At 40.1% G+C, this 23171-nt stretch overlaps 1 protein-coding gene and 1 non-coding gene across 18 annotated transcripts in view; one reads left to right on the forward strand and one right to left on the reverse strand.

The window, feature by feature from the left end:
* Adam22 (ADAM metallopeptidase domain 22) overlaps positions 1 to 23171 on the reverse strand; it is a 259361-nt gene that overhangs the window by 123305 nt on the left and 112885 nt on the right. For all 17 annotated transcript variants that reach the window (XM_085836417.1, XM_085836408.1, XM_085836416.1 and 14 more), the window contains exon 4: positions 13142 to 13208. In XM_085836417.1, the coding sequence (XP_085692543.1) occupies positions 13142 to 13208 (67 nt within the window). The remainder of the gene's footprint in view (positions 1 to 13141; positions 13209 to 23171) is intronic.
* On the forward strand, positions 17054 to 17194 carry LOC147004888 (small nucleolar RNA SNORA48). The gene has a single exon (XR_015047057.1). It is a non-coding gene; the product is annotated as a small nucleolar RNA SNORA48 (small nucleolar RNA).

Raw genomic sequence — 23171 nt, forward strand, 5'->3', positions numbered from 1 at the left:
TATATATATATATATATATATATATATATATATACACACACACATATACATACTGACACACATTCACACATACATACTCACACATATACACACACATACACACTCACATATATGCATATACACATACACACATTTACATATATACACACACACATACTCTCATACATGTATATACATACACACACACATATACACATGCCCACACACTCACACACATATACACATACACACTCACATGCATATACACATACACACTCACATACATACACACATATAAGTCCTCATTCATTTTTACTAAATAATATGAGCAAGCAGCTCTCCCGTTCTATGATTAAGTCAAACAGAGATTCCAAATCAAGAGAAATTCTTCTTCAGTTGCCTGATACTGCTACTGAATGTTTTAGGTTCCCATGAAGAGCTTCTCTGTAATGAATTACTGCAGTGCAGAGATGGCTCTTACCAGGTCCGCTCAGCCATGTTTCTAAATTGGGAGAATGGAAAATGGACATGGGCCAGGTACACTGTCTATGTAATTATAAACCCATGAAATGATAACTATTTCTAGGAAACTACCACACCATAGCATCATTTTATAAATAACAAAATTTCAATGTGTTGCAATACATGAAGTGTTTAGCATAAAAGATATAAATTACTTGAAACCTTATACTTTATAAGGTATTTGAATATGAACAAGATGATAAAGACACATAGAAAAAGAAAGCTTATTAGGCTTCCCTAAAATAAAGAAAGAAAAGATTTCTGTTAGTTATTTTTCTTATGAAAGAATGAAACAAAAGGAAGGGTAAAAGAGGGGAGGGGAGAAGAGGGGAGCAGGCACTGTATCACTCTCCTATAAGCTTTCAGAGGTACAAGTAATTGGGTTATCTCACTCAGGATGATATCCTCTAGATCCGTCCATTTGCCTAAGAATTTCATAAACTCATTGTTTTTGATAGCTGTGTAGTATGCCATTGTGTAAATGTACATTTTCTGTATCCGTTCCTCTGTTTAGGGACATCTGAGTTACTTCCAGATTCTGGTTATTATAAATAAGGCTGCTATGAACATAGTGGACCATGTGTCCTTATTACAAGTTGGAGCATCTTCTAGGTATGCCTAGGAGTGGTATTGCTGGATCTTCTGGTAGTACTATGTCCAAAACCACCAATCAAAGAAAACACATGGTGGGACTCATGGCTACAGCTGCATATGTAGCAGAGGATGGCCTAGTCAGTTATGAATGGGAGGAGAGGCCCTTGGTCCTGTGAAGGTTCTATGCCCCAGTATAGGGGAATGCCAGGGCCACGAAGCAGGAGTGGGTGGGTTGGGGAGCATGGGGAAGGGGGAAAGGGATAGGGGACTTTTGGAGGGGAAACTAGGAAAGGGGATAACATTTAAAATGTAAATAAAGAAAATATCTTTAAAAAAAAAAAAGGGACAGGAAAGAAGGTCAATAGCTCACGACCATTCTTAGCTACATAGGAAGTTTGATGTCAACCTTGTTTTCAACATCCTATTTCAATAAAACAAAAATAAACATGTAAGTCAATGAAAACATTAACAGGACTGTTATAACTATTTGAGAATCTGAAGTAATGAGGAAGATGAAAATAGCTTTTTTCTCTGCTTTTCCGCTGTATTTCTTTCACTTTAACGTCACCTCCATTTGATCATTCTTCTGTCCACTACTTCTTTGTAGAAAGGAAGATGAAGAGGTTCTTTCTGGCAGCCAAGTACAGGCTCCCTTGCAGCACCTCCCTTCCTTCCTGTACCCTGAGTCCTAAAACATCCAAGTCCCGCCTCCCCTTCCTGAATGACTGTGGAGTCACCTGGGACAGAGCAAGGCACAGTGTTGCCTTAATAAGGGGAGGAAGATCTCAATGTCGGTGGAGAAAGGCAAGTAGGCATTCAAGGGTGTGTTGGATTTTGAAAGATGCTGAGCAAGAAAAAAAAGGTGCTTTTTATTCATAAACTGTCCTAGAGGCATGAGTTGGCCATTCATCTTACTGGCATTATTATCCTTTAAAATGAAGGAGAGAGATGAATCAACATACCTCCTCTTTCCTGATCTACAACCTATCTAGACACTTAGGGATTATCAACATTTTTACTCCCTTTAAATACCAGGCCAACATCTAAAGAGCCAATATCTTGTAGACTGCACTTACAATAAAGGAACATTTAGAATGCTAAATATACAAATTTTAAACAATTGAACGATACTTCTAAAAGTGTGAATAATGTATGAGTCAAGCAAAGAGCCCAAGTAACCTAATCTATGTAGCCAACGTCCCAGGGTGCTGCTAGAATGTAGCTTAGGAATGTACTATAGCTGAGCTCACTGGAACAGGCCTGTTACATCTGCAACCAGCAGATAAGGAGAGAGGCTCGCTTAAGCTCAGAAGTTTAGGACTACACATCTAGACTGTCTCAAAAACAAAAAGAGGAGTTGGAAAACAAGAAAAGTACAGTTTACATAGTTGGATGCTGGATGTTTACAAAAAATAGAACAGAAGGAAACCGTTATTTAGTAGGTTGGTTAAACATTAAACTCATTCAGCCACACACAGAACCACAGGGAAGGTTTGTTGTGGTTCTTCTTGTTTCATTTTATGAGACAAGGGCTTACTAAGTAGCCCAGGCTAGCACATAACTTGCTATAGACACTAGGTTGGCCACAAATTTATAGTAACCTTCCTGCCTCTGCCTTTTGACTGATGGAATTACAGGTACATATCACTGAGTCTGTTGTGGAAAAGATACCAGGAGAAGGAAATCAGAGGAAAGATAAGAGGAGACATTATTGGAAAGTAAACAATACTAAAGAAAATAAAGTTATTTATTAAATACACTAAACTAATATGGCTCATTCAACAAAAGAATAAAGAATAAATACAGCAAGACAAAACTGGAAGAGTAGAAACAAGGATTCAAGAAAAGCAGATGTCAGGAAGCACAGGTAGATTTGGTGAACCTATGAGGGATGGAGCTCGAAGGAAAAATGCATGCGACATGCAGAAAGTGATGGTTTCCATCCCACTGTCCTTCCTACACATAACCCCTACACACACCACAACATACACCATAGGACCTACATACATCACATATACATCACACACATGCACCACACGACTCATGTGTCACACATATAAATGCATACACACAACACATATACTACACACCATGCATACCACACACACACACACACACACAAAGAGAGAGAGAGAGACAAAGAGAGAGAGACAGAGAAAGGAAACAAATGTAGTAAAACATGTAATATGTTAAATGTAATACATTATATCTCACATAGGTTTCTTTTAAAAATATTTGACATAATTTTGATATGTGTGAAATATGTTAAATTACAGAAATTTTATCCCAAACCAATTCAAGTGGTCATAATTTGTAGGTTGGAATTTAAAACGGACTAAAAAGTGTCTCTAAAAATTTGAGCATGAGCCATCCTTGGGAAAGAAGGTACACTTCCAGGGGTGAGCATATGGCTTCCTACCTGCTCCTGTTCACATTCATGAAACATCCTTATAGCAGGAGAAATAACACATTCACCCAGATCTCTCACAAATGGACCTTTGCACCCACACTGTTGGAGGTCAGGAGAAACCACACTTCTAGCACATGGGCAATCCAGTCTATCTGTATCATTCCACAGGCATGGACTAGCATGTATTCTAAGCATGCACATTAAGTGAGATGGTACATACACAGGTCATCGAAGCAAAGGGAACGGCCATGGCTGACCTGATGCCTGTGTCATGAGAAGTTTGGAAATTGACAGTTAAAATGGTCAAAAGCCACCACAGATGTGCCCAGACACCCTCTGCACCCTGCGACTTGGCCTTACTCCTAAGCTCGCACTGACATTTATAGTGTTCTTTCCACGGCCAGAGCTTTGTTTGCCTCTTTGCTTCCTCTTTTGTAGGAGAAAAGAAGAATAAAGCACACAGGTATCAGTAAATTGTCTGGGGCCTCAGATATTAACCGGTACAATCAGAAGCTAAGGTTCGCCCAGCTTGTGCTAACAGTATTCATAGTGCCTGAGTGTTTATGCTTGCAAACTACAGATCTGCCTTGAGGTGGTCACATCTGCTAACATTACTGAGGACATTTGTAAATTTTTACTTAGTGAGAAAGATAGCATGTCCTCAAAAATATACCTCATCCAACATGCTTCTATGATTTGGAATACCTTGGGATCATCAGTCTAACACTCAGCACTCCAGAGAACGAGGCAGTTTATCTCATGTTTCCTGAGATAAAGAGGGCTACAAGAGTGAGAGACATATGGATCCATGTGCATCCCTCCTCCTCCCGGTCTTCCTGGTCCACCCAGTCCTCCCGATCCTCCTGCTCTATGCTTACTGCCCACCCTTCTGATTTCTTTCTGTTCACATGTTATGACATCCTGCATCGAGGTCTCGGGGGCCTCGGAATATGCTAATTGTACTGCCAGAGAACCTTGCTTCCATCTCACCTGCCAAATATTTATTATTCAAACTCTGAATGTAGTATCATTTCACGAAGCACGCCTTGGGGCTGATGTGCAGCTCACTGGGAGAGGATCTGCCTATCACACTCAGGAAAGGTCCTGTATTCAGGTTCAGTACTGAAGAATTAACATATCTTCTCTGACCCACCAGTCTGATGAGATCAAGCCTACCACAAAGTACACACACAACAACGTGCAGTCTGTTATAAATCACTTCCTAAATATATAATTTTCAGGAAATGGGGGGTAAATAATTAAAAGATACCTTTAACTCCTTAAAGACAAGTTTCATGAGGGCAAGAACAGCATTATGTTCTGCATGCTGCTGTATGGATGACCAGAACTCTCTTCACATTTATACAAGGAATAAGAATTGCAAAGCAGCTGAGAAACTGAGCTGCTCTCTCCCTTTGACATAAATCTCTAGTGTTAATGTTCTAGCCTCTGAAACTCACCATGTCTGAGTTTATAAGAGTTTCCTATTGGGATTATCAAGTCCACCTGCATCTAAGCCGTTTCTTATTGCACTGATGCAAGAATTCTAAAAACAAACCAACAAACAAACACCAAACCAGTTGGACCCTTGATAAATTACTATCCAAAATGCCTATAAACATTCAAACTGCTCAATTCCTAGGGTAATGATTCTCCGGTTTTTACTACGTATTTTTATTTTATAATAATACTCACTGGAAAGCAAGAATTTAATAATGAACGAGAACATAATTATATCTTAGAGTAACATCAAGAGAATTGTGTGTGTGTGTGTGGTATTTCAAGCTAGCTAAAGTAACTTCCTGTTTGATTGTAATTACTCTAACAACAGTGTACTCTGATACAAAAAGAAATTGCCAAGAGTAGACTGGAAGACACTTCATAATGAAAAGATTGGTTTCAAAATTAAACTAGAAAAGCTCCTGTTGCTATATTAGACCTATATACAAAACAAAATTAGTTGGTGTTACTTTGTGTGGATATATATAGCAAATCTATTCTTTGGGCAGGGAAACTTTACACTAGAGAAAAAAAAAAAAAAAAAGAGGGACTCCCTACTAAAGCTTGAGAGCCAAGCTTGGGGACAGAACTCAAGCTGCCAGCAGCTGTCACTTTATTTTTCGTACACCCAGCACTATGATACCTGACCTGCATCAACTGGTAATGGACCAATATATTTTCTTTAGAGTACAGACTTAAGATGACTCGTAATCTCTATAAGTCCATTAAGGCAACTGATGCATGATGAGGAACCTACAGCTACTGCGCTTTAGTCCAATGGAAAAGGAAATTAACTTAATCCCCAAAGAATTCTTTTTCCTATAACTCAAGGAGAATCAAGTCATGAAATCCAAGACCTTCCTGAACCACGCTGATTACAGTATGGTGGAGGAGCATATGCTTGCACAAGCCTGCCAGAGAGGAAGTGTGCACCCCATCAAGCCCACAGAGGAGATGCGAAATACACAGATGCTTGGTAGTAGACAAAAAGTACAGTGAGCTCACTGACCTGAATAGCTAAAGCATGTGAGGGAGGACCAAACATTTTCTCCATCCGTTTATTAGATTTGTGCGGCTCCTTTGTGTGTTGAGAAGAAGGGAGAGGGTGGGGAAGTAGGGTGGGCATTTTAAAAGCACTTTGGCAAGGATGTAATCAAATCTCTTCAAGTTTCTGGCAAGATGATGATATGTTTCAGCTTCATTACTCTTGCTCATAAAATTTCACATTTTCTCCAGATGCAGATAAATGTATATGTAGGCCTAAGATGGGCTGGAGAATGGAGCATGTGTCTGCCGTGTGCACAGCAGCAACATATTTCAGACATAATGGCTTGGAAGCCACTACGCTCCCCTGTAAGGAGCAATGCACCATTTAACTTCTATAGAGAACAAAGCCGGGCTAAAAATAGACACACGAACAAATGGTTGAGAATATAGGGCATCCATTGCAGGCACAAGGACTTCTTTAGAAGAACGGAAATTTTCTCTAGAGAATAATTGAGACTCATCTGAGCCAATTACATCTCCACATTACAACTTACTAAATACAACTGTCAAAGGAGATGTTATTGAAGTACTAGAGTCAGAAAAATTACATTTTAATTCCTCCACTATTATTGTTTCCAGGGAGCTCTGGACTTTGGTGGATAAAAACACAAATCCTACTACCAGGCTTCTTGACTCCAAATTCTTAGGCCAGTGTGTTCAACTCTGTGTCAGTTTCTTCACATGCAGACTGAAGATAACAAAGAAAAGACTACTTAATGCATGGGCAAAACCTGCCCACTAGTATCCAGTACATAGCACGTACTTGCACTACTCCAACTATAGTGAGTTCTTTCATTATTCCTCAGTCCAGTTATTACTATTACTGTCAGGTCAAGATGTATCTTAGGTCAATATTAAGACAACAGGAACTCTGTAGTAGTAACATCAGCATTATAATAAGTATTAACTGGTAAAATACATAATTTGGGGGAATGTAAAACAAGAAAATAGTCTTTTTGTTTCCCTGGCAAGGTCTTTCTATGTAGCCCTCGATGACCTGGAACCCACTATGTAGACCAGACTGGCCCAAAATCACAGAGAGCCTCATCTATCTGCTGGGATTAAAGGGGTATGCCACCATAGCTGCCCTAACCATCATGCAATACCATTGAGAACAAGAGTTTCATTTACTGGAGAAAACATGCTAACAGTAGCCTCTCTGTGGGAGCACAATGGGATTATATTAGGTAGAAAAAGTCATTAACTCTCCCAATCCACTAGCAATAAATAACTGGACTCATACTTAACCCTAAACCAAGACTTAGTTTGAAGCCTGAGTTATTAGAAAGTCAATTAAAGTTTACTTTTCCTACAGGACACCACTATATAGTGAATTATGAGCCAAGAAGAATCAGTGCCCCAAGATTCTAATTCACTGATCAACAAAACTGTTTAGTCCAGCGATACTTTAATTCAGGATTTTAAAATACCTTTGGAAAATAACATGGTTCTTGCACCAGTGGCTGAGAAAACTGAGTGTTCCTTTGAGTTCGATTCATCCGTTCAAACATCAATGTTTTAAAAATGAGTGTCAGGTCAAGCCCACAGGACCCAAAGAACAAGGCTTCCAGGACCAGCCCTATTTGCCATTAAGAGTGTTTCTGAATAAAAAGATACTAGAATTCAACCCCTCTGCCACCTACCATGAAGTTCAATTCAATTATTTATTTATTAAATGGTCATAAATTAAACCTACTTTACATTTGTCATTTGGAAAGTGTACATCTCATTCTTATAGAATCATTCTAACTGGTATACACACACACAAACACACACACACACACACACACTCACACGTAATGATAGGCAGACTGATGCATGTCTGCAATCCCAGCACTGGGAAGATGAAGGTAACCAGAGTAGACATTTAATACCAACCTCAGTCACATACTCAGTGCAAGGCCAACCAGAGTCACATGAGCCTCAGTTTCAAAAATTTTAAAGAAAAATAATTTTTTTTCCTAAGAGCCAAGTGTATTAGCTCATGCTTGTGATCCCATCACTTGGGAAGCAGAAGTAGTAGACTCTTAACCACTCCTAAATTGAGATCCACATGGTGAGAGGTCCAGGTTACCGTGAGCTACATAGTGAGGCCTTGTCTTGATAAAGGGGACAGGGATAGGAGAGTAAGGCGGAAGGGGAATTGGGGAGGGATAACTAATAATATGAATTTTTTTAAAGACATATGGAAACTTGCTATCTCATAACCTCTTGTATACGTATGCATTCATTTAAATGATTTTAATTAAACTTACCCCACCCAGGGGATAATGCAGCTCCCAGAAGCCAAGGATAACCAAATGAAAAGCCCAGGGTCAGGGGTGAGCTACTCTTCTTAAGCTGTTGGCCAGAGCTGTCCCACACACTGCCAAAACAATACAGGCCATTGCTTCTGTCTTTAGTTCCCACCAGAACTTGATGGGAAGGCCTTATTGCTGAAGTCATCACAGACTTTGGTCTTAGTATAGAGAGAAATCAAGTTGCTACTGACTAGAAGATTTTTTTCTGATTTCATAAAACCAGAATGTGCCTCTCTTAAATGGAAAACAATGTTCATTTACATATCGTTTTGTTTTTCCTCTACACTTGCTCAATCATTAGCCCACCACAGTAATCTGAAGATTTTCTTTTTTTTTTTTTTTTTTTTTTGGTTTTTCGAGACAGGGTTTCTCTGTGTAGCCCTGGCTGTCCTGGCACTCACTTTGTAGACCAGGCTGGCCTCGAACTCAGAAATCCGCCTGCCTCTGCCTCCCAAGTGCTGGGATTAAAGGCGTGTGCCACCACGCCCGGCTATCTGAAGATTTTCTATTCTGAATTCAGGTGGGGCACATGGCTAGACATGTCATGACTTGAATCTCCCATAGCCCAACATGTCTTCTCTCCTGCAAAAAAGGTTCTGCTCTCAGAATTCAAGTTCAGTACTAAGAGTGTTCAACCCAAATCTTCCACAAAGTGCAGCTTAAAAAAATGTCACTACAGATTCCAATACATGGTAGCTACCAAATTGTCCTATCATTGCTTCATAATTATTTGAAAGCATTTTATATTCTTTGCACACCTATACATTGTTAAAGAATTTATGCTACGGGGTTGGGGACATAGGTCAGTACAGAGAGCACCTCCAAGGACTGAGGATCTTTGGTTGGCATTCGCTACCAGCCAGCCTTAAAAATGCACGTCTCTGAACTTCTCCCACTTGGATGGCCACCTCCCTATCTCCACACAGCCCAGGATTTAAATTTAAGCTTAAGTAACAGCCTCTATAAATAGATCCATTTTTTATTCCTTTCTACAATCATCTCGCATATCCAGCCCGTATGACTAAGTGACTCTTAAGGTGACTAATTATTACCCAAGAGTCTGGAAAAGCTACTGCATTTAGGATTCTAGACAAGAAAACAAGGGTCTCAAATACAGGATAAAGTTGTAAGTAAAAGAGGTACCTTGGAAAAGGAGGGTGTTTGGTGTGTTTTTTAAGAGAAAGAGAGGGACAGAGAGAGACACTGAGAGGCATGTAATGAGGTTTATTAAGCAAAGCATGAAGGCACACACAACAGGAGAATGTATCAGGAAAACTGCCCAATGCCAGCCTAAGCTACATGGTAAAGCCGGTAAGAAAGAGATGAGAGAAAGAAAAGGAAGAAGAGGGTAGGGAAGGGAGATAGGTCAAGGGAGAGGAGGGTAGGGTTGAAGAGTATAGTCTGGCCTAGATCACTGGGCATTGCATCTCAAAGGCAGCTTTCAAAGTCCAAGATACACTGAAAAGTACTTGAGAAAAAGACCTATGTCTGCTTACAATAGACACAATGGGGAGGATGCCTCTATGTTAACACATGCAGCAAAAGTCACTTTACACCAGAGTCCAGTTTCTCCTTCCTACTTAATGGCTTACTTACTGTTCTTGACCAGCATTCTGAAGGATTAGAGTGGTTTTGAGAATCCAATGTCTAAGACAAGCAAAAGCTGACTGACTCCTGTGTTGTTCTTTTGTGCTGTAACAAATTTGTTTCTAAGATGCACTGACAGTTTAATACCTAAGTTTGTACTTCCTAGGGTCAAAAGAAATAATTCAAGCTTGGGGTTTTTTTGTTTGTTTTGTTTTGTTTTTGTACTACTCAATTATATAAGACAATCTCAGTGAAATTTGAGTTGCATATAAAAGGATAAATGATCCTGTCATTACATTTTAAAAAGTAGAAATAATAAGATGTCATGAAAGAATGATGCCTTTGAACCGAATTCTATCATTTATGAAAACTGGTTGTATTTGGCTTAACAAAGATGTCTACAACACTGCATTTCTTTTTCACAAATAAAACACCTTAAGATACATGTCTAAAATACTATTCCTTCAGCACATGGGAAGCTTTTGAACTGCTGGAAGGTTGGGAACTGGGTTTCTTGGAGATAGAGAAACCTTACGAGCTGTGGAGATGATGGGCAGTTCTCTATCAGTGCTGCTTAGGTTCATGGGAAATACAAAGTGAGGATGATGCCGGCTTTCCTAACAGTCACCACATTTATGTTTTTCTAAATGATTTCTCACAACTGTCCTTACAGTATCTTTTTACTGTCACTTATTCATTAAAGAATACAAAACAAAAAAAAGAATTGGGTAAGATTCCAAGGAAAAAAGAAATGAGCTGGAAATCTGATTTAGGAAAATGAATGCTAAAGGAATTTAGCAATGCTGGCACCTTCAGGAAGATCATAGTATGCCAAAGAGGAGATATTTAATGGTGGGACAGAAAGATGGCTCTATGGAAAAGGCAATTGCTGCCAAGACTGATTATCTGAGTTCAGTCCCAAGACCCCAGAGGGTGGAGTGAGAGAACGGAGTGCTTTGTACAAGTCATCTTGTACCTCCAATGCACTCAGGCATGGGGATGTATGCAACCACACACATACCACAACACACACACAGAGAGAGAGAGAGAGAGAGAGAGAGAGAGAAAGAGAGAGAGAGAGAGAGAGCGCAAACAAACAGTCAAACAAAACCCAGAAACCACAGTAACAAAGCCTGTGACTTAAAACCAGCAAAGTGTGTGGTTTGGAATGTGCTATCTGTCACTGCTCAATGCTTCCATTTCCCTGTCTCCCAAATCCACAGTTGCCATTCTGCACATTCAAGACTGAAAACTTCCTTCCTGTGATCCTAATGCATAAGTGCTTTCCATTTCTTGGTGCCAGGTATGGTGGCCCGTGACAGTAATTTCAGCTCTTGCAAGGCTGAAGTGAGATGACTGAGGTGCACTTAAGGCCAGTCCAGACTACAGAGTGTCTTTTTCAAAGAAAACAAAACTATGAAAATATATGCACATAAATGCACACATCTACACAATTCTTCATACAAGTCAACATTGGATGAGCTTGGACTTAAACTCCAATGCGGTATGTCACTTTGTAACTTGCCTTGCTTCACTCATTCTTGTACCCCTTATACAAAGAAGATAATACATATCTCTAAGGAACATTTATATTGAGTATGTGAGGCAGGGAGCATTATGCCTCTAACAAATGGCAGCTATCATTATTTATAAGGGAAAACAATTTAATCGGAACACAGGTGTAAACATAAAAGAATTAAATAAGTTCCTATCAAATGTAAAAAACAAAAACCTATACTCTACACACAGGGTTACAGTCAGGCCTTCATTTATACTTACTGTGAGGGGGCTGTGTGCTTTGGTGTGTGTGAGTGTACACACACTTGAATGCTGTGCTGGTAAAGGCCAGAGGCATTGATGTGGGGAATCTTCTGTAATCACTTTCACCTTCTCTTTAAGACAAAATCTAAGACTCATGAATATGGAGCTGAACAATTCGGTTACATTTCGCTGGCCACCCGCCCCAGAAATCATCTCATCGGATGGACCACAAGTGTGTGCCTCCAGCCTGGCTTTTCACCTAGGTTCTGGGGATCAGAACTCAAGGTCTCAGGCTTTCAATGGTAGCTATGTAACTGACTGAGCCATCTCCCTCACTCCTGGAACTTAGTTTTGAAATAAATTAAATAAATAAATAAATGTTAAAGATGAAAATTTTGTCTTATTAAAAGAATAAAAATATGTATCTCTTTTGTACATAAGGATATTTTATAGCCTTGGAGGGAGAAGATATCAAAACAGCTATAACAGAACTTGAAAGTCGAGATTGTGCAAAAGAATTCAGTAAAACCTAAAAGGCCCCAAAGGCAAAATCAACTGTTCTGTTAAAGATAATCACCAAGGTGCATTTTACTTGCCCTAATGTAAAATTATAGTCAACACTAAAATCCAGACAATGAGAAACTGTATAAGATAAACAATTTTCTTTCCTCAAGTAAATTATAAAGAGCAAAATGATAAGCTTGAGACACTTTAAAGGCAAATAGACAAAACTAAACTAGACAGAAGCTTTGGTCATGGAACCATAAATGACAGTGCTAAGAGGGTGGGCTCCCCAGGGAGGGGATGTGTGTGGGGCAGGCTCCCCAGTGAGGGTGAAAGGGGGGGCTGTGCAGGCTCCCCAGTAAGGGTGGACTCAGGGGAGGGGGATTCACCAGTGAGGGTGGTCTGGGGGGACAGGCTCCCCAGTGAGGGTGGTCTCCTGGTACAGGAGCAGGGCGAGCCAGGGGCAGGGCAGGGGGCTTGGAGGGGGGATAGGGCAAAGCAACACGTGGGCTCATGAGCTTGTGGGCTCGCTGACCAGGCTCTACAGCTCAAATTGGATGGAAGTTATAAGGTGACTCATTGGTTCTTATCTGGTTTTATGTGCATCTCTGTCTTTGAACTACATATTTTAACGTTTTTAAATTAAAAATTACAGTCTTAAAGATTTACCAAAGCAGCAATTTCATTTTTATGTGAATGTACACCTCTCTGCCCATTCATGTTCATACCCCAGATCACACATACTACCCTTGATTTTACACTGATTGTTGTACGACAACTGAGCAGAGACTTTTTAGAGTCTGACTTGTAGGCATTCATTGAGTCAGGTACAGTTTTCATTTAAGGATCACAGCTCAATTGGTAGAAGGCACATCTAGCAACCACGAAGTCCGGACCCCAAACAAGATACCCCACAAAGGAAGGAAATTTTACTTACTTTGTTCTCCACGACCTTGCCTCCATGTTCAATCTGTCTCTCTACATAACCTGAAGACAGCAACTCGCTACAACAACGAAAGAGAAATGGCAATTAAAGAGGATCCTGCTGTTGACGATAACTCAGTAACACCTTGTCAAGCATGCTCGAGGTCCTGGGCTTGACCCCCAGTGTTTTGGGATGGGAGTGGGGGTGGGTTAGCCTAGAATAGATATCCCATTTGAAAACTTGCATCAAGTTCACACATATCGATCGCCTTTAATAATTGTTTAATTCATATTTTTAACAAAATCAACATTTTACAGAAAGGGAAAGAGGAAGGAAGGAAGGAAGGAAGGAAGGAAGGAAGGAAGGAAGGAAGGAAGGAAGGAAGGAAGGAGGCAGGCAAGGAGGGAATACGCTAGACAGCTAGGGCTTCTACAAAGATAGAAGCTGAACTGCTCCACCACCTGTGATCCCATGGTGGAGCACAGGCGATTCCCCCACCCAGCACTGGGGGAAGGAAACTACAGACACATGATTCCTTTTTCAAGAGACTTTAGTCTTGGTTTCTTTTTGTTTTGTTTTGTTTTGTTTTTTCTTGTTTTGTTTTCTTTTACTACAGCTTTCTATCAAAAATTTTGCTTCTTACCATTTTTATGTATCATATATGTTTTTTCTCACAAATTATTAGTCTATTATACACAGAAAAAGAAAGAGCAAAGAAAATGAGAACAATGGGCCGGCAAGATGGCTCGGTGGGTAATGACACTGGTGCCAACCTGCCAACCTAACTTCAGTCCTGGCATTCACATAGTGGATGTAAACAACTGACTCTCCCAAGTTGTCCTGTGCCTTCCACGTGCAGACACACAAGCGCTACAGACACACAAATAAACACGAGAAAGGAAAAGCAAAACATTGTAACCATTTAGATGCTGGTTTTTCTCACAGTCTGCTCTGCAACCTTCTCGTATGATTGGATGTACATGTAATTAGTTATCTATTTGTTTAGTTCAGTTTATGTGTATTGGTGCTTCACCTGCATGTGTGTCTGTGTACTAATAGATACAGTGCCCATGGAGGCCAGAAGAGAATGAAAGAGCTCATGAATCTCGACTTAGAGTTGTGGCCCGCCATGTGGGTGTTGGGGATTGGATACAGGTCCTTTACAAGAGCATCCAGTGTTCTTATCTGCTGAGCCATCTTGCAAAAGGGAACCTACTACTATAGAAGCTTTCTGAAATACATGCCTGTACAAAATGAATTTAGATAGAGTTAAATAAAATGGCAGGAAAGAATGACCCAAATGGACATCACATGCTTCCAAAAACAATCCCCAGGACCAAGAATGGGTTCTATCCTTTTCGGTCATTGTCGAAGGAGTTCTCGGTGTTGGGATTTTGTACCTAAAAACATCACAGGCTATTGACAATGCTATTGGTTACTCTCTACAACCTGTTGCTGAAGACATCACATATATGTCATTAGACAGGGGAAAATTGAGCTTAGAATCTACTAGAAGCTTCATCCCTATTGACTAGCATTCGTAGTGCTAGGGGAAATTGATACATGCTACAAAGGGGGACAGATACTCTGACTCTCCCAGACGCCTGCCCACTTCCGGGATTGCACTCTCCTGTTAGCTCTAGGGGAGACCTCACTAAGGTGTGTCAGGTTGTATGTTGCAGATTTTAAAAAAGCCTAAAAAGTTAATTAAGCTATAAGGACATTTGTCATCTTATTAGAAATTTCAGGACTATAAGTCAATTTTTAGTGAACACTGACCACTTTTAAATGAATAAACTTGAGCCTTAAAATGTGTATATAAAAACGTTTGCGATATGTCAAGTATGTATGGGTAGGTAGTAGGCAAATTGTGTTATATGTAGGCAGAATTCACAGAATGACATAGGATAGGATAGGGAGGTTTTCGGAGGGGAAATGGGGAAAGGGGATAAAACTTGAAATGTAAATAAAGAAAATATCTAATTAAATTTTTAAAAAAGAAAGGGAATAGGCTTTAGAAAAACAACAGTCGTAGCAGCAGTAGTAATGATCTTAGTTCTTCAAAAACAAATTTGAAGCCTTCCGAGTTTTCAAATGTCAAGGGAATATTTTCACTTGGATTATAAAATCTAAGCGATAAGACAGTATGAATCACAGCAAGACTAATTACAGCGAAGAAAAACCCTCTGCTCAGGAATTTCGCAGCCTTTCCAATCAAGCATCCATAGCTACTTGCACTGCTTGAAAAGGCGCCATGTAACTTACTCCACAAACAGTTCATACAATTCTGTTTTTCTTTGCTTGTACTCTTGTGAAAGTATGCTAAGTATTGTTATTTTAATGATTAGGCAGGAAAATCTTCTATCAAAAACATCTCTGATATTTTGATGCTTTGATAATCTTTATTTCAATCAATCCACTACCTATTCACTAATTTGGATTTTCAAGTATTTTCTCTAGAATTCTCAGTTGAAATGTTTTGATTGCTTTTTTTTCATTTTAGATTTATTTAATTTATAGGAGGGTTTTGCCTTTATATGAGGGCATGTACCACATGAATGCCAGGTGCCCATGAGATCAGAATACAGTACAGGATCTCTGGGATGACTGTGAGACACCATATGGTGTTGGCAATTGAACCTAAGACCTCTGTAAGAACAAGGCTATACCTACTGAGCCCCTTATTGGGAATGTTCATTGCTGTTCACCTCTGTCTTGTCCTCTTAATCAGTTAATATTCTTGGATAATCAGGATAATCACCTATTCCTACATACTATAAACTTCCTCATGCCCCTTTCTCTTGTACTGTGTTGTAACTTTGCAATGGCCCCATCAAACTTCAACAATTAAACTTACCTTCTCCACAGGCCATAGCCTTACTCCCCAACACAGTATCAGAGTGTCCCTAGGTTGTATTGTGAGTACAGTTACCTACAGTCCCTCAGCATAACACACAATGCTCTGGAGTCCTTTATGTTTTTATTAACTTTACTCTGAGAAGATCTTTCCAGATTTCTCTCCCTTCAGATCTTCAAAAGAGTGGTGGTGACTCCCAAGTGATCTCATGTTTCCAGTCTACATACAGTCTTGTTAGTAGACAGTGTTCACTAGATTCCAAACATATGACTCTCCTAAGGAACAATTAACTGTATATTCAAAATATGTCCTGGCAATAGCTTTGTGATAACAAAAACCAGCAGACATTACCTTGCCCAAGTATCACATTAACCAAACCACCCAGGAAAGGACTGAGATTCTTACACTTTGAAGCACTGTGCTAAGGACACACTGCTTCCAATATGCTCACTGGAGTTGCACAAGAAACAAATGAACTAACTGGCTTGGCCATCATTTTCCAAGAAACAGCCTCAAGGCAACTACCAAGCCTAAGGCACCATCCCTACAATGTATCCGTGGGGCTAAGATTAAGTCAAGGATAAGAAGATTGGGTGCTAAAACCTCAGAAAGACTTTAGGCTGCTTCTTCAAGACCATATATCAAGAGAAAAGCCTTTCTAAGACTCACAAGGAACTCGATTACTCCCCTAAACAGGAAAGTTTTTAGGGATTCTCCACTCAGTGAGAGAGATCAAATCTAGGTCTTCATGCCTTCAAAACAAGGGCTGACCCATTCCATTCCCCAGCCCTAAAAGAATCATGTAAGTATGAATCATAGATAGGATCATAAAATTGTTATTAAGAATCTTGAAGGCATGTCTCACAGAGCCTAAGCTGCAGGGAGGGAGCTATCTCAAAAAGATGTTTACATAAGTTTTGATTAACAGGGTAAATTCAAATAAGATACACATGAAGGTCACCAAATTAAAAATAGTATTACTAGAATACTAGCTTGAATCATAACCAGTCATTTAAAACACTTTATAGTCAGAAACTGGGCCTAGAAAGATATACATAAGCTGGCAATGCCCCTGGCAATGGGCAAAGAGACACCGTGTTGGTCATGTTCTTCTATCAGCCAGGGGAAGAGCAGATGGCAGACCTATGTTTATCCTAACTTGATGCCTGGCTTGGTGGCCAAATCTATTTCATGCCTAGGACACATAAAAATTCAATCAAATCCCAAGTGGCACAGGAAAAGGAAGATAGACAGAGACTTGTGTTTTACTATGCCACACAGTGCTAGTAGAGAACAATGACCAGGCAGCACAGTGGGGTTGGCCCTGGACAGGGGTGTGAGAGAGCTGACTCCCAAAATTAGGAAAGCTACCCAGAGGGTCAGGAGCCTAGGAGAGCTAGACCTCCCCAACAACAAACAGCTGTGGCACTCAGAGAGTAAACCCTGCCCCTCACCTGGACAGTATGGCAGAGCTGACTCTGGTGGTGGGCACAAGTGAGCGGGTTCCATGCACATCACCACACTTCTGCCCTGAGGTGGCATAGGTGTGAGCATCCCCTCCACCTGTGGCAGTTGGGAGAGCTGGGCAAGAGGGTGGGAGAGCTAGCCCTGCCCCCTCACTGGCTGAAGTACTCAAAAGAGCAGACCCTGCACTTCACCTGGACAACACAATGGAGCTGACAAAGGCATGGGTGAGCCAGCCCCAAGGGTGTTAAAACAAGAGTTGGCCCAGTGCCTTGTAGACTGAAGCACTTGGGAGAAGGTGCCCTTGCCTTGACTGGAAAGCACAGTGCAGCTAGCTGGCTCTGAAGGGGTGGATGTGGCTGAGCCAGCCCCAAGGGCATGAGAGCAAGAGGGCTGACCCTGCCTCCTACTGATGGCAACAATGAGTGGCCTGGCCAGAGCAGTGCTGGAGAGCTCTCCCTGGTGGTGCAGATAAGGGAAAACGATGGGCTAACCAGCTCACCTACCACCCAGCCCTCTGAGATGGGCCACCTCAAAATCTGTATTATCTGTGAATGGTTGGAATTTGTGAAGGAAAAACAAAAACAAAAACAAAAAAAAAAATAGTCTTGCTGTTCAAAGGCTACAGGATCTCCATGCCAGAGCCTAACAACAGGATAACTGGGAGGAATCCTAATGAAGATCCAATATTGATGGTGTCGCGGAAGCCAGAGGTCTTGAACCAGACTCATTGCAAAGAACATTTGTAAGCAAAGATGTGTGGACAGAGGGATATACTGTGGCATACTACAGCTTGAGCGAATAGATGTTTTTGTATGCATTGGGTTTTTTGTTTGTTTGTTTGCTCCTCTGTGTGTGTGTGTGTGTGTGTATTTTGTTCGTGGGGTAGTTTACGAGAGCAAAGGGTAGATACAAGAGAATGGGGAGATGTACAGGGCTGGGGTGCATGACGTGGAACTCACAAAGAATCAACAAAAAGTCGTAAAATATGTAAGCTAAAATCTAGGCCACTTCTTACATTAAAAAATGATGATCAGAGAATAAAGCTAAAAACCACAAAAACCATTCCCAAAAAAGAGACAAAACCTTAATCAATCATTCCCAGTTAAGCACAGTGGTGCATATTCCTAATTGCAGCCTTGGGAGGCTGAGGCAAGAGGACAGAGTTCAAGGCCAACTTGGGTTATATAGTAAGACTCATTCTCCAAAACAAACAAACAATAAATAAATATCGAGACTCAAATAAAATACATTTTCTTTTACCAGAACAGGGGGACCAGGTGACAGTCCTCTCAGTCTTAGTGGCTTTTGGGTATGTCCTCTTTGCACTATTTGAACAGGATTGGCTTTTGCATTCATCTTGTCCTTATCAACCTTCGTCTTGGGATTATATGGAAGGAATAACTTACTTTAGGTTCAATGTTCATACCTAAGTTACCTTAGAAGCCTTCATGACACCGAGACTTGAGCCAAAGGTTGAGAACATGACCCTTGAACTTTATTCCGATGCTATAATGGAATGAAAAATTGAGTCCCTCCTATATAGGTTGACACTAGAAGTCTGTTGTGTCCCACAGATGCTATTGATTAAAGAGGCCTCTTTTCTTTCCACTCCTCTCTAGCTGCGGGTGAGGTCCTCTCCTCCCATAGCTGAGCTGGCTCTTAGCTCAGTTGGAAAAAGGGATCCCCTGCATCATCTGTGCTGCACAGCTTCTATTATGGAAACTCACTTGGAAATCTCGTTTTTCAGTCATACCACTATGACGTCAGGAAACCCAAGCAACAACCAAAACCATGCACAAGACAAAGAGTCAATTCCTCACCAACAGCACCACCTGCATTCCCACTGGCACTGCTTTCTAAGCACACAGCTGAGGTCATTTTGGATTCTAGAAACGGTAGTGTCCGGGCTGGCACCACATGAAGTCCATCTGCATGGTCAATGCACAGAACCATGCAAAGTAATAAACTCCAAGGCATAGGCTGCTCATGCATTTGAGTAACTCACACTTAGTAACTGCTATATTACAGATAATCAATATATTTTATTTAGAGTAACTGCCAAATACTTGAGAAAAAATTACTTGGGATAATATGAATATAAAAGAACAACAAAATTTCCAAGATGATTATAAGCCATATAGTATAGGGGTCACAATGAAGATCAAAAACATCATTAGATGTTTAGCTATAAAAAGGTTATTGGAACGACTTATGGAAACTTTAAGAACCTAATTTTAATTTGCTTAAATACTAAGCTGAGAACGTTTTAAAGTACTTTGATCTTACTTTTTATTCTGTGTATCTTCTGCCAATCCTTATCAAATCACCTCTCTCTTGTGTATTTCTTTTTCTTGCTCCTTTTAAGCAAGAATAATCAACTAGACATTTCCTGGGAGATAACTATCTAGCTGAGAATCCTACTAGACAAAAGCAAGAGGCAGTCCCTGGGCCTTTGTAGCACCAAGAGTTAATTACCCATTCTACAACTCAGTCTTATGGCAAAGTTGGTATCTATTTCCTCAGTACATAATAACCAGTGTTTAAAAATCCTGTTTTGTTTACGCGACATGAAATTGAAACTACAAATTTGAAACTATAAAAGCTTATGTGTGACAATTTTGGATGTGAGTTTCATTTTATTACTTACCAATCTGTAAATATGAAAAGCTCTCTCATTTGTGCAATTGCAAGGGAATTTCTGGGTAACACTGTGCTAAAAGGTGAGTCTACTTTAGTTACTGTGGTAAGTTGAGTAGGTAGACTCATTCAAATGTTTGGTCCTCAGTTGATAGAACTATTTAGGAGAGATTAGAAAGTGTGGACTTGTTGGAGGAGCTTTGTCACCAGGGATAGGATTTATAGTTTCAGAAACCCACACCGGTTCTGTCAGTGCCTGTCTCTGTCTCTCCCTCTCCCTCTTTCTTCCTCCTTACTTCTTTCCCGCCCTCCTTCTCTCTCTTTCTACTTCCAACTTGCAAATCAGATGTGAGCTCTCAGCTACTGCTCCAATGCCATGCCTGCCTGTAAGAAGGCCATGTCCCCCAGCACAGTACTCATGGACTAATCCTCTGAAACTGTAGGCATGTCTCCAACTAAACACTATCTTTCATGCAATGTCTTAGTTGTGGTGTCTCTTCACAACAATGGGACAATAACTGAGATGATTACGCTCTACTAAGTCAAAATCTGATGAAAATTATCAGTGAGCTTTCAGTGTATACATAAGGAATAAATATGCTTAGCAAACATTGAGATGTGGACTATCATTAATGTTAGATCTTATTTATAGACTCCTTTTTTTTCTAATAAAGACAAGATTTCTAAGTCTAGCTTTGCAGTAGGGTCACAGGACTGTAAGGGGAAAGCCTAGTCACATTCACATTTACAAAATCAGAACCTCCTAGATTTATATACCATAAAACATCACCAAACATGAAAGTATAATCGAACTATCAGCTTACAAATATCCTGGTAAGTCTATTAGCATATAATGCTCTGTTGCATGTTCTGATTGTTGTAGCTCATTGCCACTTTGACAATCAAGGATACCAGGGAACACACAACAGAAAAGCAATGAAAAGGAGCACTGGGTGGCATGTATGACATTCAACCAAGGGAGACACGAGCCTCTCCAACACTGCCAAATCTAGGACTAACTTGATTCTTCTAAGGACACTTAACTATTTTCAACATGGGCTTTGGGATTCAAACTCAGGCCACCATGCTAATTCAGCAAGCACTTTACCAACTAAGGCATTGCCCCAGTCCCATTTTTTGTTTTTAGTTTTTTTATTAGTTCATTGAGAACTTAATAAAATGTATTTTGATTATACTCACCCTTTCTCCATCAACTCTTCCCAGATCCATACTCTTCCCCAACTACCTTTGTGTCATTTTCTTTTCTCTTTTTTTAACCCATAAAGACCAATTTGTGCGGCCCAGATATACTTGCATATATGGTCTACTACTAGTCAACACACCCTTAGAGAAAACTTAACTTTTTCTTCTCCCAACAACTAACAATGGTTAACAGCTCTGCATCCAGGAATGAAATTTTATCTCCATCTCCACACTCCATGCTGGGATTTGGGTTTTTTTGGACCCAAAAAAGACTTGTGTGTGAGTGCTGTTGACAACTTCTGTGTGGCTTTGCCCTCTGTGTCAAGAAGACACGATTTACTTAGCGTCATCCACCACAGCTGGCTCTTATGATCTTTATATTCCCTCTTCTTCAATGATCCCTATGCCTTGGAAAGAATGGTCCAGCATAGATGTGTTACTCAGGGCTCAGCATTCTGAAGTCTCCTATTTTCTATATCCTGGCCAGTTGTGGGTCTCTGTCTCATCTACTGTAAATAAGAGATTACCCGAGAACTGAGAGATGCAGTGTTCTACTCATATAATAAGCAGTTAGGAGCCAGTTTAATAGTGTGTCTATTTAATAACACAATAGTAGTAGCTTCTTCCTTAGGGTCCATGGCCAGTCTAGCCACAGGGCCTTGGCCTGGTAATGGTGTCAGGTATAGGTTTCATCTCGTGGATCATGGATTAACTTCACGCATAAGGTGCTTGGGTGCTCCTATGGTATTCCTTTCACTGTTGCACCAGTGGGCATGGCAGTCCCGTCAATGGTTTAGGTCACAGGTTTCATAGATGGGTAAAACTGGCGATTATTTTTCTCTTTTGGTAGCTTGCTAAGGACCTTCTAGCACTATCAAAGCTAGCCAGGAGGGCTGAAACTTGTAGGTCTATAATAGGTTGATTCCTCCAAGTTCTTATGATTCAAGTATGCAATGTCTTCAGTAACAGAGCCGTACTGTTAAGTTCTAGAGGGTAACCAAATACACTATTAATACCCTAGACCTTTTTTTGTTGTCGTTTGGGGTTTTGTTGTTGTTGATGATGGTTTGGTTTGGTTTGGTTTTGGTTTATTGTTTGTTTGTTTGTTATTTTTTGTTTTTTTGCTTCTATATCAAATGCAGAGTATCTGGAGGGTAGTCTAGTACTTTGGCAATGGCCTGTACAGATCTTGGGGGGTCTATGGGCCCTCACAAGCTAACAACTTCATCAAAAGAAGCAACCCATTTTCAGTACTATATACTCTCTGGTGTCTAGTAGCAGCACTGCTACCTGGTTCTAGGATAACTTTACATATATATATATATATATATATGTGTGTGTGTGTGTATGTGTATATGTATGTATGTATATACATATATATATAATATGTGTATGTATATATATGTGTATATATATATATACACACATGTATGCAGAATAGTTATTCCAAATATACTATTATGCTATTAGTAAATGGATATAGTGTGAAATATATATACATATATGTATATTTATTTAGAAGTTTCTACATATGATTTTTTGAAATGTCTTTAGTCTTATTTTTTTTAATTTTTAATATTTTTATTACATATTTTTCTCAATTACATTTCCAATGCTATCCCAAAAGACCCCCATAGCGCCCCCCACTTCCCTACCCACCCATTCCCATTCTTTTGGCCCTGGCATTCCCCTATATTGGGGCATATAAAGTTTGCAAGGGAAGTAGACACAATAAAGAAAACCCAAAATGAGGCAACACTGGAGATAGAAACCCTAGGAAAGAAATCTGGAACCATAGATACCAGCATCAGCAACAGAATACAAGAGATGGAAGAGAGAATCTCAGGTGCAGAAGATTCCATAGAGAACATCGGCACA

The sequence above is a fragment of the Mus caroli genome, unplaced genomic scaffold (assembly GCF_978045245.1).
Source record: "Mus caroli unplaced genomic scaffold, Mus_caroli_1 scaffold_4, whole genome shotgun sequence".
NCBI lineage: Eukaryota > Metazoa > Chordata > Mammalia > Rodentia > Muridae > Mus > Mus caroli.